This window comes from Paecilomyces variotii, assembly GCF_004022145.1.
Source record: "Paecilomyces variotii strain CBS 101075 chromosome Unknown C8Q69scaffold_22, whole genome shotgun sequence".
Lineage (NCBI taxonomy): Eukaryota > Fungi > Ascomycota > Eurotiomycetes > Eurotiales > Thermoascaceae > Paecilomyces > Paecilomyces variotii.
In genome coordinates, this window is record NW_021167161.1 from 71345 (window position 1) to 88469 (window position 17125).

Genomic DNA, 17125 nt, shown 5'->3' on the forward strand with positions numbered 1-17125 from the left:
CCTGTAGATAGCATCCTCCGTATTTTGGCTGTTGTACGGTTCGTATTGGACGGTCCTTTTGGTGGTGAAGCTGCTGCCCCACGTTCTGGTCAGCGATCCCGCTCCCGTCCCGATTTGGTTCTCCGGTATTTTACTACTACACACTTCTCCCAATCCTCTTTGTTCTTCACCTCGCACCTCCCATTGCGACAGTCGCTGGACCCCCAAGTAATTCATCAGTCTTGCCTCGTGTGATTGTCCACAATGGTCGGCCTAGGACCTCGTCGTCGACCCTCCCGCAAGGGTAACGTTCCTCCGCGATAACCTCTCCCCCGCGTTGGGGAAGCCCCGCGGTCCAGCGAGCTGACCGTCCGCCCACAGGTTCCATGGCCGATGTGCCCAAGGATCTCCTGGAGCAGATTAAGGAGTTCGAGGAGATCTTCACTGTCGATGCTGCGAAGCTCAAGCAGATCGTCAACCATTTCGTCAAGGAGCTGGAGAAGGGTATGGCCGTCCCGATCCAGGCGTCTCAATTGCTTGATAACGATATAAAACATCAAGAATCATGCTGACGGATGTTTCTCAGGTCTCAGCGTTGAGGGCGGCAACATTGTGAGTTGCGGTAATATCTAAAACTATCTGTTGTTCCCGATGCGCTGACCTCTTTTCAGCCCATGAATGTTACCTGGGTCATGGGCTTCCCCACCGGTCATGAAGAGGGAACCTTCCTCGCCCTCGATATGGGCGGCACCAACCTGCGCGTTTGTGAAATCATCCTGTCGAAGGAGAAGGGCGAGTTCGATATCATCCAGTCCAAGTACCGTATGCCGGAGGAGCTCAAGACGGGTACTGCTGAGGAACTGTGGGAGTACACGGCCGACTGTCTGCAGCAGTTCTTGGAATACCACCACCCCGGAGAGAATCTGCACCAGCTGCCTCTGGGTTTCACCTTTTCGTATCCTGCCACTCAAGATTACGTTGACCACGGTGTGCTCCAGCGGTGGACTAAGGGATTTGACATCGAGGGTGTCGAGGGCCAGGACGTCGTTCCACAGTTTGAAGCGGTTCTGAAGAAGAGGGTGCGTGGTCATTTGAAGACAGTGATTGGTGAACCTCTATTGACGTCGTCCAGAATCTGCCCGTCAAGATTGCCGCCTTGATCAATGACACGACCGGTACCATGATCGCCTCTGCGTACACTGATCCCGAGGTGAAGATCGGCTGCATCTTCGGAACCGGTGTCAACGCTGCCTACATGGAGAATGTCGGCTCTATACCCAAGATTGCGCACATGAACCTGCCGCCGGACATGCCTATCGCCATTAACTGCGAGTACGGTGCTTTCGACAATGAGCACGTAGTCCTTCCTCTGACGCCGTACGATATCATCATCGACCGCGACTCCCCCCGTCCCGGCCAGCAGGCTTTTGAGAAGATGACTGCGGGACTGTATCTTGGTGAGATCTTCCGCCTGGCACTTATCGACCTCATCGACAAGAAGCCCGGCCTTATCTTCGAGGGTCAGGACGTTTCAAAGCTCCGCAAGGCCTACTCTATCGACACCTCTCTCCTCTCTGCCATCGAGGAGGATCCCTTTGAGAACCTCCAGGAGACGCAGGAGCTCCTCGAGAAGCAACTCGGCATTAAGGCTGTCAAACCCGAGCTGGAGCTGATCCGTCGCCTAGCCGAACTGATTGGCACCCGTGCCGCTCGTCTGTCTGCGTGCGGTGTCGCTGCTATCTGCAAGAAGAAGAACATCGAGAGCTGCCACGTCGGTGCCGACGGCTCCGTCTTCAACAAGTACCCTCACTTCAAGGCCCGCGGTGCCCAGGCTCTGCGCGAGATTCTTGACTGGGCACCCAACGAGAAGGACAAGGTTGTCATTCTGCCCGCCGAGGATGGTTCCGGTGTGGGTGCTGCCCTCATTGCTGCTCTGACGCTGAAACGTGTCAAGGAGGGTAACCTGGCTGGTATCAGAGATGAGAAGGAGTTCCAGGCTATGCTAGGATGAGTTGCGCTACGGGAGAGGACTCTACAAGAGTTTTGCACTCGACAAAATAATTGCATTTCGGAAGTTTTCGCAGGCGATCTCGATGAAATATACTAAATCTCTCTCTTTCTACCCGATCTTTACAACATCCTTCTTGTCAGATAGACTGAACCGGATGGCTAGATAAATACATAGGTAGATGGACCAAATATATTGTTTAAACGAATTATGAGATAGTTAGCATATTGCCTTGATTTTATTCTCGATCTCCCATATCAAACAGTCGCGATACATGCAATCTACGTGCTCTAGTAAATGAATGATGCTCTACTAAATATACTGGCAGACAGATCATGTGATCAATACCCCGACACGGGCTCACCGCCTTCGTCACCGCCCGTTGATGCTCCACCGCCAGCTGCGCCCGCAGCCAATAGCGGGATCGCAGTAGCGCAAAAAGCAGAAAAGAAAAATTACTCCCGAATAGGTCGAGTTATGCTACAAGGCTCAACACCAGACAGACACCATCTCTGCGCTGGAGCCTCCAAGGGAAATTAGCTTCCGGATAAGTGATTCCTATCACATACAGGACTTTACCAAGCGTCTTTTGTGTGCGGAATCCCGTGCTGCGGCGCGAAAGAAGCATACTTGAAAAAATGTCCGAAACACACATCAAGAAGGCCAAATCAACCAGGACTTTAACCAGGCCGGAACCGGAATTCGAAGACGAGTCATCTATGGGGAAACCATTCTACGATAGTGAAGATGGTGGTCACGCGCCAAAGGTCGTGACGAAGAAAGATGAGACGGAGGAGAAATTGGAGAGATTGCTCTTCGGAGACGATGCGGGTTTTCATGAGGCGTTGAAGAGCCATCGGACTCCCGGAACGATGGATTTGGTGCTGCAGGCTGATTCGGATGAAGAGGAAGGAGAAGGTGAAGAAGAGGGAGGGTTGGATGATGTTGCGGATGCGGATGTGAGTGGTTTCTTTCTTCTATCTTTTTTATGTGTGTTTGAGGGGGCATGTATGTGCTGATACCTTTTCTTTTTCGACTATGTAGCTTTTCTTCTTGGATTCAGGAACTGCTGATGTTGCTGGATCTCATGGCGATGTAGCCATGACTCTCGCGGAGGACGGGGAGAAAGAAGAAGAGGAGGAGGAGATTACACCGGCCGCATGGCACGATAGCGACGATGAGCGCCTTACTATCTCCCTGGCGAGTGAACAGAGGTTGCGAAAGCTGCGGAATACGGAGGCGGAGGACCTTGTCAGCGGAAAGGAGTATATTCGTCGCCTGCGCAGACAGTTTGAGCGCCTACATCCTACTCCTGAATGGGCGGTGCCGGAGCGGAGCACGAAGCGACGGAAGACGATCAATGGCGATGAGGATGACTCTGATGCTTCTAGCGGTGTCGATGACATGGATACGTCCGATGAGGAGGCGGAACTGACGATGCAGCCGCTGGCTAAGCTACTTCAGAACGCGGGTGATCTGGTCATGAATGAGGATAATACGAAGACGGGCGGGAAGAGAAAACTCCGCCAGGAGGTCATTGATATTCAGAGATTGAAGGACGTCGGTGCAAATCAACCGGTAAGTTTGGGGAATACCAGAGTGGTTTCTGGCTACTTCAGGAGCTAACAATGTCTATCAACAGTCCTCTATCGACTCTCTGTCCTTCCACCCTCATTATCCTCTTCTTCTCTCGTCCGGTCCGGCATCTACTCTCTTCCTCCACCATATCTCCCCTGATGCCCCTATCCCGAATCCACTTCTCACATCTCTCCATATCCGGCGCACGCCACTCCATACCTCTGCATTCGCGCCGCCAACTGGCAACAAGATCTTCGCCTCCGGTCGCCGCCGGTACTTCCACATCTGGGATCTCAACACCGGCAAGATCGAAAAGGTCAATGGCACAGCCGACCGCAAGAACGAACAAAAGTCCATGGAGAGGTTCAAGTTGTCCCCTTGCGGACGGTATATCGGCTTGGTTGGAACAGCCCGCAAGGGCGGCGGTCTCATCAACGTCTTGGACGCAGGCACCGCCCAGTGGATTGCACAGGTGCGTGTGGACGGCCGCGGCGGCGTTGCAGACTTCGCATGGTGGAGTGACGGCGAAGGCATGACTGTTGCCAGCAAGAATGGTGAAATCTCCGAATGGGACGGCCGACTCCGTCGCGTCGTCGCCCGCTGGGTCGATGAGGGCGCTGTTGGAACTACGGTCATCTCTCTTGGTGGCCGTTCAGGCCGTAAGGAACTCGGTGGAGACCGCTGGGTCGCAGTAGGCAGTTCTAGCGGTATCGTCAACATTTACGACCGACGACCCTGGGCGGCTGCTTCTGCTCAAGCCTCATCCTCATCAAAAGACAAGAACGATATCCAGGTTGAAATTCCTCGAAACCCAAAACCTACCCGTGTCTTTGACCATCTAACTACCCCGACGAGCCATCTCGTCTTTTCTTCTGATGGCCAGCTCATGGTGATGGCCAGTCGATGGAAGCGTGATGCGCTGAGATTAGGTATGTATTATTTCCCGACCCCTTTCTCCTGGAATGAACCAACGACAAATAATAACACTAACAATCACAACAGTCCACCTCCCCTCTTGCACCGTCTACCGAAACTGGCCTACATCCAACACGCCCTTTGGCCGTATCTCCTCTGTGGCCATTTCTCCCGCCTCCGACATGCTCGCTGTTGCGAACGAGCAGGGTAAAATCCGAGTGTGGGAGATCCATGGATAGATATATCTTTTTCAAATAAGGTTGAATTCAATTCAAAAAGATTAGATTCGTTTGGATTATCGTCAGGATATAGATTATCACGGTGTAGATTATAATCGTTTTATGTTGAATCTTTGATATAAAGTTTATATGTATAATGATGGGTCTATCTCTGTCCAGATGAGCTAATCTTTCTGAGTAACTAACTGTATGTCGAATATTAAATGGTAAGTTAGCACAGAAGCATATTTAGACCTGAACAATTTGACTTGCTTGCTTGAATCTAGTTCTAGGGGGTTTGAACACATATTTCTATCTTTGGATTATAGTAATCTTCTAAGCAGAGAAATAATCAAGGTCCTAGTGATCTAGTAGCTTATACCCTGTAGCCAAGGTAAGCAAGGTAATAATCAAGGAATCTGCTGGAAACGGATTATGTGACGGATCATTTCGACGAACGTGTTTGCGCCGACAATGTGTAATGGAAGTCAGAGTGTCCTTTTGCATATAGCAGTACGATCACTTGCAGCCTCTCCTTTATGATGCTAGTGCTACTGTAAACCAAGCCTCGTAGCCAACTTTCCTTTCTTCGATATCTTCCTTTAAGCCATTCGGAACTAGTGTGTGAACAAAGGAATGTCGGGTTGTGGTTTCGTCTAAGTATGGTGACAAAGTTACTGTACCTACAACAGAGATCGACGCTCCTCCATTGCTCTCTCTCTCTCTCTCTCTCTATATTCAAGGAAACTGAAGTTACCAACTCCGATACAGACAAATTCCTCTCTTTAGAAAGGAGCAAAAGCGAGAATCGGCGTTCATTGATGGATACTTGCAGGAGAAGAAATCGAACGGCCTGCCCATGGCAAGGAGGTATGAATAGGATCATACTGAACAATAACGTCCTCGATTGCTCTGAATTTGACCACCCAAAACGTGATCTCTTCAAGAACATCGCGGACGACTATTCTGCGCAGGATCTGGTAGTGGCTAATTGCGAATCTGGAGCCACGTTCGAGTACAATATGCCTGGAAAACGACTCGGACAATGTTAAATTGCAATAAGATCGTCTGTCTCCCTACGTAGTGACCTCACTTACTTCGTATATGTACATACGAATATGTTTGATAGCAGAACCTTGCTATGCTTCCTCTCAGGTTGCAAACTCGTCCCTGCGGACCACGATAGATGGAGTTTTTTTCTCTAACTACCCAAGGCTGTCGGTACTCCTCATTATCTACTACTAGATGGTTACACTACGTCAAGAGATAAATGCAACTCGAATGGGCTCTCTGTTTCAGATTAAAAATTGGGTAGCATAATAGAAACTATGTCAGAAAGGGCGATTCCCCTTTGCATCCATCTTCAGTCCGACTGCCGTCTCCAGTAGTCACTATCATTCTTATAATCATTATCATCATCATAATTATTATCATAGAAGTTATAATCCTCTTCATCATAACTGCCGAAAGATCTCTTACTATACAATCCCTCAGTGAGTTCAATCACATTAATCACCCACCCGTGACTCTCCATTTTCAATCTTACATCAGATCTCTCACTAACCTCGTAAACATCGACGCTGATTTCTCGTAGGGATGGAATTCCTCTAAAATGAGCATCAACTAGCTCTAACACCCTGGCAACAAGCTTTGGGTCATCAAGTGCCTCGAGCGTTTTCTCCACGACATTCGTACTGTGCGCGGACATTTTCAGCGTCTTCGATTCAGATTAGGACAATCCCTCTGGATCAGTGCTAGTATGTGAACATCATCATCATCATCAAGCACATGACACTATCTCCAGGAGAGAGATGGAGGATTTTCGGAAAGTCGATCCATATAGATCGGATATTGTTTCTATTGATGCCGCCAATCGTGTTGAGGAATCGGGCTACGTGCTCGGAGCTGGAACTGGTAAAATCGAATGTGTTTTCAGCATAGAGCACAGAGCTGGCTTTGTGCTGGATGATCTTGTTTGTTTGTGTAAAGGAGGTTCAGATTGAGTTCTTCTTGGTGGTTCAATCATAGGTCAATGGGCTCCTTGAGTATAAAGAGATAGTTATATACCTCGTTGCGGAGTTCGTTGGGGAGGTTAAGAAATGAAATTGTCATTTTCTTCGTGTAGATACAATGTGCCTTATAACTTATTTATAGTAAGTATATATATCATAATGTTCAAGAGGTGCACCGGAAATTTTACTATGCGGTCAAGCAGCACACGGTGAGTGCGCTGGCACCCAGGGCACACACAGCTCGTCGGAATCCTCAATTCTGTCGATCTTTTCCGCTTCATCAGACTATATTGAGATTTATTCCTTTTCGACTGGCCCGTTCAAGATCTAACAGTGACCTCATATCAAGTGGTAGAGCTCTTAATATATATTATCTCAAGCAAACCCATAGTGTCTAAAGCGTTTTCACCTATTTAAAGATATCCATAAATATATCCTTTAGTTTAGTCACATTATTTCAATAAGCTAAGCTTATAATCTCTATATGTCGGCGTATAAAGCAAACGCCAGGTGATCTGTCAATTATCCGTTTACGGCAGATTTTTTTTAAATCCTGATTATACTGGATTACTACTAGATTACTAGGATCTAGATTCTTTGTATGCAGAGATAATAATGGGATCAAATTCCCCCTAGACCTAGAGGCAAGCAAGCAAGCAATTCAAGTCGTTCAGGTCAGACCTTGCTTCCGTGCTAAAGGATTCGACACTGTATTCGCGCAAAATATTCTCATTATTAGTATTATGCAGGATGAAAAGAAAGAACTATTGACTTTTCCTGATACTCCCTGAGGATAACACAACACAATGTGTGTATTTTCTTTCTTATAATTAAGAGCTCGATAATGCTTTTTTTAATTGTTATATTATTGCACATTACTATGGAAGCATAGAATATATATATATATATAAAAGGGACTGGGGAATCGGTTATATGAAATACTCTGTTGGAATTATCACTATGAACAATAGCTACATGATGCAGTTGCCATATTCGGTCACGTAAAAAAACAGGAGAGGCGCTCTTTTTTTTCCAGCATAAAGCATAAATGCCAGCCAGTTATTAACTCCATACTACGTCGTTGGCCCCAGTGGAAGTAAGAACTGGACAGGCAGCATGTCCGGGTTCTTGTAGATCTCTGGCCGGTAGAGATGGCTGGTAATGTAATGTTTGAGAATTGTATGCTAGTAATGCCGTCATACTTATATAGATACAGTTGTTACCAACGTAGGTTAAAGGGTTACGATGGACTGCAATTGATTGCATGAAGATACAAGATGACTTCGCAAATGAACTTGAAACCATGGAATTTTTTCCAGACTCCCCGGTGTGATATAGACAGAATAATGGTCACTTCCCATAGATAAGTAAATGAAACACAGCGCAAGCGAGTATCATCCATAGAATACAGTGGCTTGATAAGCATGGTACGTAGTTCAATTCCCTCCCAGAAACGCCCAGAATGCATGAAACACGTATACATATACCGGATTGATCGATTGATGGCAGCTTATCGGAAGACAGAAATCAATGTACTGGTCGTGACGTAAGTTTCGTCGCAAACGGATCCTGCCCGTACTCGCCATGGCTACTGCTACCGCTGCCTGAGGAGTGGAGTTGAGATCTGTTCTCGCCGTCTGTGCGAGGGTCATATTCGACATGGCGGAGATGATGGGCCATGCCATGCGGTTGCGACGGCGATTCAGGTTCCTTCAGCACTGAATCGTCGTCTGAGTCCGAGTCCGAGTCATCCAGACCAGCCAGTAATGCGCTGCGGTGGTGTCTGTCATTCGGGTCAAATTCCGAGTCGATCTCCTCATCCCCAGAGATGGAGTCCAGCTGCACCGAAGTCTGCTTTTTGATAAAAGTGTCGATAATGTAATATTGCAAGGCGTTCATGATGACTGGGAAGAGAAGCATGACAAAGCAGATCTGGATGGCGGTGTTTCCCTCTGTCCACCGCAATGCCCAGTCGCCGACGCTGACGATCCAGGGCATCAAATCGATAATGAAGAAGACGCAGATCTTCATCCCTAAAAGTCCGACGAAATATATAATCGACTGCTTGAACCACCACGATGCTCGAGGTGGGTCGCCATAGTTCCCAGATTCGATGGATTCGGGAGGGTTAGCAAGCGGTGTGTACATGGCCAACGCGTTGAGAATGCGAAGTATAAAAATCAGGATCGGAATCCCAAGAGTAGTCTGTAGGCGAAACGTGAGCTGCGTTCTTCCGACAGTGGATATGCGAACTTACATCAATACCCAGGTTCAATAGATAGAACGAACATGGGTTGGGCTGGTATTTACGAGCCGTGATCTCGAACTTCCCCGCAGAGAACATCGACATCAAGAGATTTGCCAGATGCAGCATTGCAGAACCGAAAACCTGTTTCGAGGCATCGAACGCCCATATCTTGACCGGTCGTTGCGGTCTCTCCCTGTATCGCTTATAGACCAGAGAGAGCAAAGCCAGCGCTCCCAGCGCTGCTTGTACTAGCAACGAAAAAGGACCCAGGAGCTTGCATTCTCCGGTATCGTCGTCGCCGGGCGCATACGGACTGCCTGGTGGAAACGGCGTGGCCATCGCGGCCAAGGGAGCTGCGGTGGAGGAGCTGATGCTGGCCATAATGCTATGGGCCGATGCAGTTGCTCTCGTGAGGGCGGGATGATCCATGGCCGTGATCCTACCGCGAGAGAGACGACCTTATCTGCTGGAGTGAGACATGGATCGAGTCAGTGATGGCGGTGATGCTGTTGCCGATCGACTGAGAGTACAATCGGGAGGCAGTCGAGAGAATAATAACGCAGACAGGCGAATACACGAGAGAAGAAAGAAAAGCCCTCAACCAGCAAGGGCCCGTGGATGTTCCCCTGGTGCGCTCTAGCGTGAGCGGTGAGGGAGGTCAGATGGAAGATGAATTATTGAGCGCCTGGATGCGATGGGAGGCGGAGTCGGGGGGCGCTGACTCTCGATAGTCCCGCTTTAGGTTGGCAACGGGGGCCGAATTGATGCCTAGAACCAGCTTAACCAGGGAGGAGGCTAACTTTAGAGTCGAATCATTAGTAGGAGTATTATTATTATTATCGTTATTATTATGATTATGGTATTAATATTACAATTGTCGGACTGGCGCTAGTGTTAGAATAATCCATCGTCGATAATGACAATAATCATAATAATCATAATACCATAATAACTAATTAATGTCTTGCTTTATCAGACTGAGTCGATGATCTCACCAATTCGCCCATGGGCGATGCAATCTGAAACGCGACCACATTCCAGATTGAGGCTATTTGTACGATGACAGTATCAGGATCCTTACGGAAACATAGAAATAAACAGCGTATTCATAGCGACGACCGTTCGAGAGGTCTCCGACCTCCGGTAGCAATCTGTATCGTCGGAGTCGTAGACCAAACTAGACATACATTCTTCCCAGCAGCCCAACCCCGCACAATCTTCATAAGCATGAAAGAGAGCCGTGCAAAACCGATGCAATAGAACGCCAGAAACCCCGCGAACCACCCATTATGTGTCGACAACAGAGGACGTCTGCTGCAGCTCCACAGGCAACGAGATGCCTATAAGGGGAATATTCGGAAAAGGACAGACCAGACAGGCGATATTATTCTATCCCGTGCTGCTGCTTCAGACGCTCTAAATTCTCTTGTCTCTCGGCGAGGTCCTCTTTCGAACGGGCCATTTTCTCTGGCTGGTGATATAGAACTGCAGCGGCCCTGTTTTAGCATCACGCTGGACTCTATAGCAGCTGAAAACAAGACAGAAAAAAAAAATCCACCAGACTTACCAACAAGGTATCTGTTCTGGAAATTGAAACCGTTCAACTTGTCGCAGGCCTGTTTTGCATCCATCACGTCCTCATATACGACAAAGGCGGTTCCCTTCGAGTTGTTTGCAATCCCCTGACGGATTTGGCTGTGAATATCGCGATTCCAATTAGCTCGGGGTCCTGGATGGGGTGCTGGTTGCAAGGCGCACAGCCATTTGACGGCGCATAATGCTGCTTACCGGATAGGGCCAAATTTCCCAAAGAGGTCAAAAAGCTCTTCTGCAGTGACGTTGTAGCTAACCCGCAGCTTCCAGTTAGTATACAGGATGCTGGAGATGCCTGCGCGAGAGACGGCTTCACAGCCCGGACACGTGCGAATCTGCGTAGGCCGACTGTAGCACCACGACGACGTACCTGAGGTTCTTGACGAAGAGAATGCTGCGCAAAGAGGATCCGAGTCAGTAAACAACAGTGCTATCTCACGTAGTCCAAGCGGGCCGGGGATGCTCTGCGCCTGGCTGGACCGCGGAGGGGTAGATGGAGGGGTGTGACCTACCGATTAGCTTCGGGGGCGAGCTTCCGGCTCATTCTTGTGCGAAGAGAAAGACGAGACGAGCGCAGCTAAGGTGAACGGGGGTATATCGAGGGGGGTATATCTGTGGCTAGAAAACGGGGGAGCTGTCGAAGGACGAGAAGCAGCAGGATTAGGATATTATCTAGGATTGCCAACGCGAGAGAGTCACGATGGGTGCTTTGCCCGAAGCGGACTAGACCCGAAGGTGCCGCTGAGCCTCAAACCTCCCAGAGACTCTGAGAGAGAGAGAGAGGGAGAGGGAGAGGGAGAGACAGAGAGAGAGAGAGACGCTTCTTCCCTTCTCTCCGACCACAACCCATTGTATTCCATCTCAACGCTCTCTCGACAGCAGCGCGCCATCTCAGAGCTCCCTGGCGAGGCGCGGCATGCCCGGCCGGAAACGACTGACTGCTCGTGCGAACTACCATAGATCATCACAGCCCGCCAGACCTCCCAGGACACCGCGCCTCCTCTCCCGTCGCCGTCGAGCTCACCCTCATCGCGTCCAGCGCCCATCAATATTAATTCAACCGCCGCATCTCCCAATTCACTTCTCCTTCAGACGGTTCTCTCTCTCGAGCGATTCTACGTCGCATTGTCTCGTCTCCCTGTCCTGTCACCCGCTGTGTTCTCCTCCGTTCGGCTTTCCGCCGCCCGCGCCCGCTAGTGAGTCGCTCCTCGACAGGACCGAAGCAGACTCAACTCCTCCCAGGACAGCGCTCCGCCGCGCAACAATTTCTCGCTCTACGCAGCCACCACGGCTTTCTTCTACACAATCGACTATCATACTCCCACACGAGCTGACTGGCGCATCCTCCATTGCACCGGGAATGACTCTCCCACCGCTTGCGGTGGTCGTTCTCTAGCCCGCGTTGTCCAGCACCCCCGCTTCGCATCTCGAGTTCCCCGTTTGACATCGACCTTCTTGTCCGCCCCCTCTCGTCACTACCTCTCCGGGATTCCATCTGCGGTTGTCTCGATGGCGAGCGCTACATCCTTTCTGAGCCACCTAGGTGGCCGCCCACCAAGATATCGTACCCCCTCCCCGCCGCGGCGAGCCATCGAACCCATATCGCCCTCCACCTCAGCCAGCTTTCGCGTTGTGTGGGATGAGCGCAACGCCCACGAAGCTGCGAATCTGGAGCGCAGCAGTTATACAGTGGATAACGGACATTCTGGAGCTGCAGGACGAGATGTTGGTCAACAGCATCCCGTCGCGGGCGGCGGGGCTCACCACCGCGCGGGCGGGCATGGCCGGACGAGTTCCACGATCGATACTCTCGCAACGATCGCTTTGGCGACCAGTCCTACATTTGCACCCCTGCCTTATGAGCACTCTGAGTCCGTAGAACCCCATGAGGTGTCTCCGTTTACTTCCGACTACCGCGAACCTGTGGAGCGTCCGGCGAAGCGCGCTCGTTCGGAGAAAGACTTGTCGCCGAATTGGGACTCCAGCAGCGGGAGACCAGCGACCAGTCACGCGTCAATTCTGGATAGTATGAAAACTGATGCGGAACTCCTCCTTAACTTTGCGAGACCTAGTAATGTCCATCCTCTCGCATCTTCCTCACACCACCGGCTGAGCGTGAACGAACCTTACGGACCCGCCGGCGACACAAAGTGGTACTCGAAACCAAATTTGGCTGCCACCGGATACTCCAGAGTTGATCCAGAAGGTTACCTCAATTCGTTTCCGGGACATGGTATCTCGCCTTCTCGTATGAGGTCACGATCAGATGGCTCCGCGGCCATCGCAAGGCCGATTATGCAGGGCCTCAGACCCAACACAAGCTCCTCGAATCTCCCACCAGTTATTTGGCAAGCCGACGACGGCGACAGTGCTTGGCTACATGGACCTGGATCCCCTGAGCACGGCACGCGCACTGTCGGGCAGCGATTTGATGGCGCTGGGAGCCATGCCCCTCAGTCTTCAACCGCCATGCCTCCCAAGAAGGAGGACGATGAAGACACAGAGGATTCAAACCAAGCAACCTGTGCAGCATGCAATCTAGTGCGCATACCTGTGAACGGTGACGAACAAGGTGAAGTCACTTGGATCAATTGTGACGGTTGCAAGCAGTGGTTTCACATTGTCTGTGCTGGATTCAAGAATGACCGTGAGGTGCGGACGGTCGACAAGTTCATCTGCCGCCCTTGCAGACCTATCCATGGACAGACAACGTTTGTACGAAAATCTTCCCGTGCTCGTACCGCTATAGACTACGCCGGTCTCAACCAAGGGGTAGTCAAAACATCCACCGACCATCCGGAGCATCATTACATCCAAATTATCAAGGACGGCAAATTCCGATTCCTACCAGAGAGTTTTCCGCGGATGAGGCCAGAGCTGGTCACTGCTGAATATTTCGAACGGGGCAATGGGATGACTGAACCGATTGTCATTCCAGCTGCCTTCAATACTCGTAAATCGGTTACTCCAACCGGATCCGATTTCGATGCCCTCGTCGAAGAGGTCTCGACGCAGGAAATGTTCGACGAACTACTCGAGAATCAACCTGACGAGGCGGAGGATACTGAGGAAGTCATTGACTGCGGCCAGGACCTTCTGGACATGATTGTTCCCCAAGGCCTCACGGTCCGAGCTGTTGCAGAGCTGTATGGGCCTGATGAGAGAGTCGAGGTCATTGATGTGAAGTCCCAACAAGGTGAAGATAAGAGATGGAATATGCAGAAATGGGCCGATTATTATGAAAGCACTGGTCCGAAAGTTGTTCGGAACGTCATCAGCCTGGAAGTGTCGCAGAGCAGACTAGGCAGGCTGATCCGTCGGCCAAAGATTGTGCGTGATCTTGACCTCCAGGACTCGGTTTGGCCCGAAGAGCTGAAGGCTATTGGAGACTATCCCAAAGTTCAATTCTACTGCTTGATGTCGGTAGCTGACTGCTACACTGACTTCCATATTGACTTTGGTGGGTCTTCGGTCTACTATCATATACTGAAGGGCAAAAAGACATTCTTCTTCATACCGCCCAAGGAAAAGCATCTGAAGAAATACGAGGAGTGGTGCAACTCCCCTGCTCAGGACACCACTTTTCTTGGGGACCAAACCAAAGAATGCTACCGGGTTGATCTCTCAGAGGGCGATACAATGCTCATTCCATCCGGTTGGATTCATGCTGTCTGGACTCCCGAGAATAGCCTGGTTATCGGCGGGAACTTCTTGACAAGGATGAACTACGGGATGCAGATAAAGGTGGCTAAGATCGAGAAGGACACCAAAGTGCCCCGGAAGTTTCGCTATCCTTTCTTCCAGAAGATCCAATGGTACACTGCCCTGAAATACTTGGAGGATGATCCTATTCCCGACGATGTCCTGGAATCTTTCACCCAGGATGAGAATTTCCGCTTCCATCGAGACTACCCTATCTATTACGAATTTGGAGAACGAGCGAACCAGGCGCCGCGAGGCTCTGCTTATTACAATTCACGCTTTTATTCTCAAGCCGAACTGGAGGGATTGCCTGATTTGGCCAAGTATTTGCTCCGGACGGCTCTGATCGCGGGTGGTTACATCGTGGATGGCGTCACCCAAGAGACCAGGAACGCTGTCAAGCGCTCCATACCAAAGGGCCATGGGGATCCAGTGGATACGGTCAGGAAGTTTGGCGTCTGGATTGCATGGAAGCGAGGCAATGAGAAAGCTCCGCAGTGGACTCGCCCAGGCGCCATTGCTCTCAACACCAAGATTGACTTGTCCGACAAGAAGCCGGCTGGCCGTCCCAGTCGTCGGTCAGAACGCACTGCCGAGAGCCAGCGGATGTATGCTGAACGACAGGCTGTACGTCGCCTGTCCGACCAGGCCTCGACGTCATCGTCGAACGGAATTACTGGCCTTGTTCCTACTCCAGCGGATAGCAGCCCAGTCACCATCCGCAAAGATAGCCTGTCGGGCCCTGCTGTCAAGGAAGAAGGGGTAAAGCCTCGGAACGCCCAAAAGGGGTCCGGTCTGGGACCGAAGAGGGTCGCCTGTGATGCCTGCCGCAAGCGACGAATTCGATGCCGTCACAAGGATGAGCAGAACGACGCCTCATTCATGAAGACATATACCAAGCAGATGGCGGTCGATCAATTTGGCCCCGGTGTCGGTATGCAGAGCCAGACTAATCTAGCACACGATGCTGCTTCTGTATTGAATTCCCTTGCTACAATCGCGACTGAAGCAGCCTTCCATAATGGCGGCAACGCGGCAAGGCTCGAGACTCTTGGGAAGCATAACTCGTCTCTTATCGGCGTTCCTGGTGCAGGGCTTGTCAAGGGAGCCGATTTGGTTGCAGATGGTCCAAATTCTGCAAAAAAGGGACGGAGCAAGGCATGCGACGAGTGTCGAAAAAGCAAGGTCGGTGATCACCTTTATATTCCCTTACTGCGTTCTGTGTACTGACTGGAGTGAGTAGCGTCGTTGCATACATGATGAGTACGGCAGAATCGATCCAGTTAAAGCCCAGGAGCGATCGAAACCTCGTGGCTCGAATGCCGCAAAGCGCCCACGACCGGGTGAGGAGGGTGCCGCTTCATCACCCAACAAGAAATTGAAGCAAGGGACGGAGCCCGAAATGGTCCTACCAGTGACCTGGGGAGAAGGAGAGCCTCAGACGTCCCAGCCAGCTGCAGGGCTGGCTGCTCCAGAAATCCGAGCGGAAGCTCATCCTAACGATGATCTTTCCAACATTGATCCGCTCCTCCAGGATCACTCCCAGTTCGAAATAGGACATGGGCTTTCGATGAGCCAGAATTCGTACGCCTCTCCGCCTGCTCTGAAGCCAGACACGGTGGTATCTAGCGAGGTCACATCGGTGCCAGTGCATGCAGAGCCGACTACTTCTCTTGTTTCGCCGCCCACTTCGCTCGCAGACGATATGGATGTCTCGTTAGACCATCCTGATGCCAACATGCGGGCTTCTATTGAAGAGGGACAGGGAGGAGAAAACTCCGCGTTGCACACACCAACCTCAAGCTCCCGCCACTCCTCCCGTCAGCCACGCCAGATCGAGCGGTATGTACTGGATTCCCAGCCGCCTAAAGCTGCATCCCAGCCGTCGTCGGCGCATCGACCGTCTTCCAGCACGGCAGGGTCTGTGGCACGTAGGGCGACTCCTGCTCCTCAGTCTGCCAGCAAGAAGCCATCCTCACGGCCGTCATCATCTCATGCAAAGAAAAGCCATTCGCCTGCCGTTGATAAGAAATCGGACCGAAGCGCCGTCTCGTCAGCGTCCCCGGGTCAACTTGGCAAGAGTATGAAACGCGACCAGGCGACCTTCGCGGAGCTGGAGGCGGATGCAGAGAGCTTGCGATTGATCCGAGAACTCCAGGAACAGGATTTTGGATTGCGCAAGCGGGGTACAAGGGTTTAGTGACACATATAGCAGTAACACCCCCTATGGGGTTGTCCGTCGCTAGTCTGTTTTCTCGTTTCCTATGTTTATCGACAGCCACGGTCCTTTATCTGATATCCCTCTTGCTTCTTGTTTGTTCTTTTTCGTCTCATTTCTTTTCTGTTTTGCGTTGTACTGGGTTATGGTTCTCACATGGATGGTGGGAGTGCATCTTAGAATTTCCCCCTTTTTTTTTAATCGGTCTGGTGTCTCTTCATAATCCGGGTTTGTGCCGTTGATGGCGACATCCCATAGGCAGGTTTACGGTTGCGGCGTTTCATGGGGCGGATATTGTCATTTTTGGGTTCTTTCCTTTTCATCTACCACTTTCTCTATTATACCTCCGTCTGCGTGTGTCGTGGATTGCTCTTCTTAATCTGTGTCCTGTTTTTCCCGATTAATATGGTCTTTGAGAATCCATACTGTCCGTCTATATCGCAACCCGCTAGTCCTGGTCCACTTGTAAGCAGTCGACACCATCTCGAGAAGCATCCCCGCCTATTTCTCTAGACAATTCACGAGAAGTAGAAAGTAACAGAGTTTCCACTAGCCTGACATCTCCAGGTGACCAGAGGTAATTATCATTAGCTACTTTCTAGCAGTCCAGCATTGCACGGAGGATACAGCTTGTGGTCGGAGCAGCAGCCATTA

At 50.7% G+C, this 17125-nt stretch overlaps 5 protein-coding genes across 5 annotated transcripts; 3 read left to right on the forward strand and 2 right to left on the reverse strand.

Annotated features, from left to right (window-relative positions):
• Nucleotides 1–359: 359 nt before the first annotated feature.
• On the forward strand, nucleotides 360–2266 carry C8Q69DRAFT_483125 (putative hexokinase Kxk). Its single transcript, XM_028631702.1, has 3 exons — nucleotides 360–591; nucleotides 651–1058; nucleotides 1112–2266. The coding sequence occupies exons 2-3, from the start codon at nucleotides 654–656 to the stop codon at nucleotides 1988–1990; spliced, it is 1284 nt and encodes a 427-aa protein (XP_028480965.1). The 5' UTR covers nucleotides 360–591; nucleotides 651–653; the 3' UTR covers nucleotides 1991–2266.
• Nucleotides 2267–2460: 194 nt separating this feature from the next.
• C8Q69DRAFT_483127 (WD40-repeat-containing domain protein) lies at nucleotides 2461–4993 on the forward strand. The gene is made up of 4 exons (XM_028631703.1): nucleotides 2461–2946; nucleotides 3032–3565; nucleotides 3630–4494; nucleotides 4568–4993. Exons 1-4 carry the CDS (start codon nucleotides 2626–2628, stop codon nucleotides 4717–4719), a joined length of 1872 nt encoding a protein of 623 aa, XP_028480966.1. The 5' UTR covers nucleotides 2461–2625; the 3' UTR covers nucleotides 4720–4993.
• Nucleotides 4994–7866: 2873 nt separating this feature from the next.
• Nucleotides 7867–9765, reverse strand: C8Q69DRAFT_483130 (Vaculolar membrane protein-domain-containing protein). Its single transcript, XM_028631704.1, has 2 exons — nucleotides 8968–9765; nucleotides 7867–8915 (listed from the first exon to the last, which is right to left on the reverse strand). The coding sequence occupies exons 1-2, from the start codon at nucleotides 9385–9387 to the stop codon at nucleotides 8238–8240; spliced, it is 1098 nt and encodes a 365-aa protein (XP_028480967.1). The 5' UTR covers nucleotides 9388–9765; the 3' UTR covers nucleotides 7867–8237.
• Nucleotides 9766–10342: 577 nt separating this feature from the next.
• On the reverse strand, nucleotides 10343–10944 carry C8Q69DRAFT_409840 (putative pre-mRNA branch site protein p14; the record flags this gene model as incomplete). The annotated part of the gene is made up of 4 exons (XM_028628265.1): nucleotides 10343–10443; nucleotides 10526–10653; nucleotides 10747–10803; nucleotides 10922–10944. Coding segments are annotated over 4 exons (309 nt in total), but the record flags the coding sequence as incomplete, so codon positions are not given.
• Nucleotides 10945–11829: 885 nt separating this feature from the next.
• On the forward strand, nucleotides 11830–16603 carry C8Q69DRAFT_190166 (putative PHD finger and JmjC domain protein). Its single transcript, XM_028625967.1, has 2 exons — nucleotides 11830–15438; nucleotides 15497–16603. The coding sequence occupies exons 1-2, from the start codon at nucleotides 12061–12063 to the stop codon at nucleotides 16451–16453; spliced, it is 4335 nt and encodes a 1444-aa protein (XP_028480969.1). The 5' UTR covers nucleotides 11830–12060; the 3' UTR covers nucleotides 16454–16603.
• Nucleotides 16604–17125: the final 522 nt, after the last annotated feature.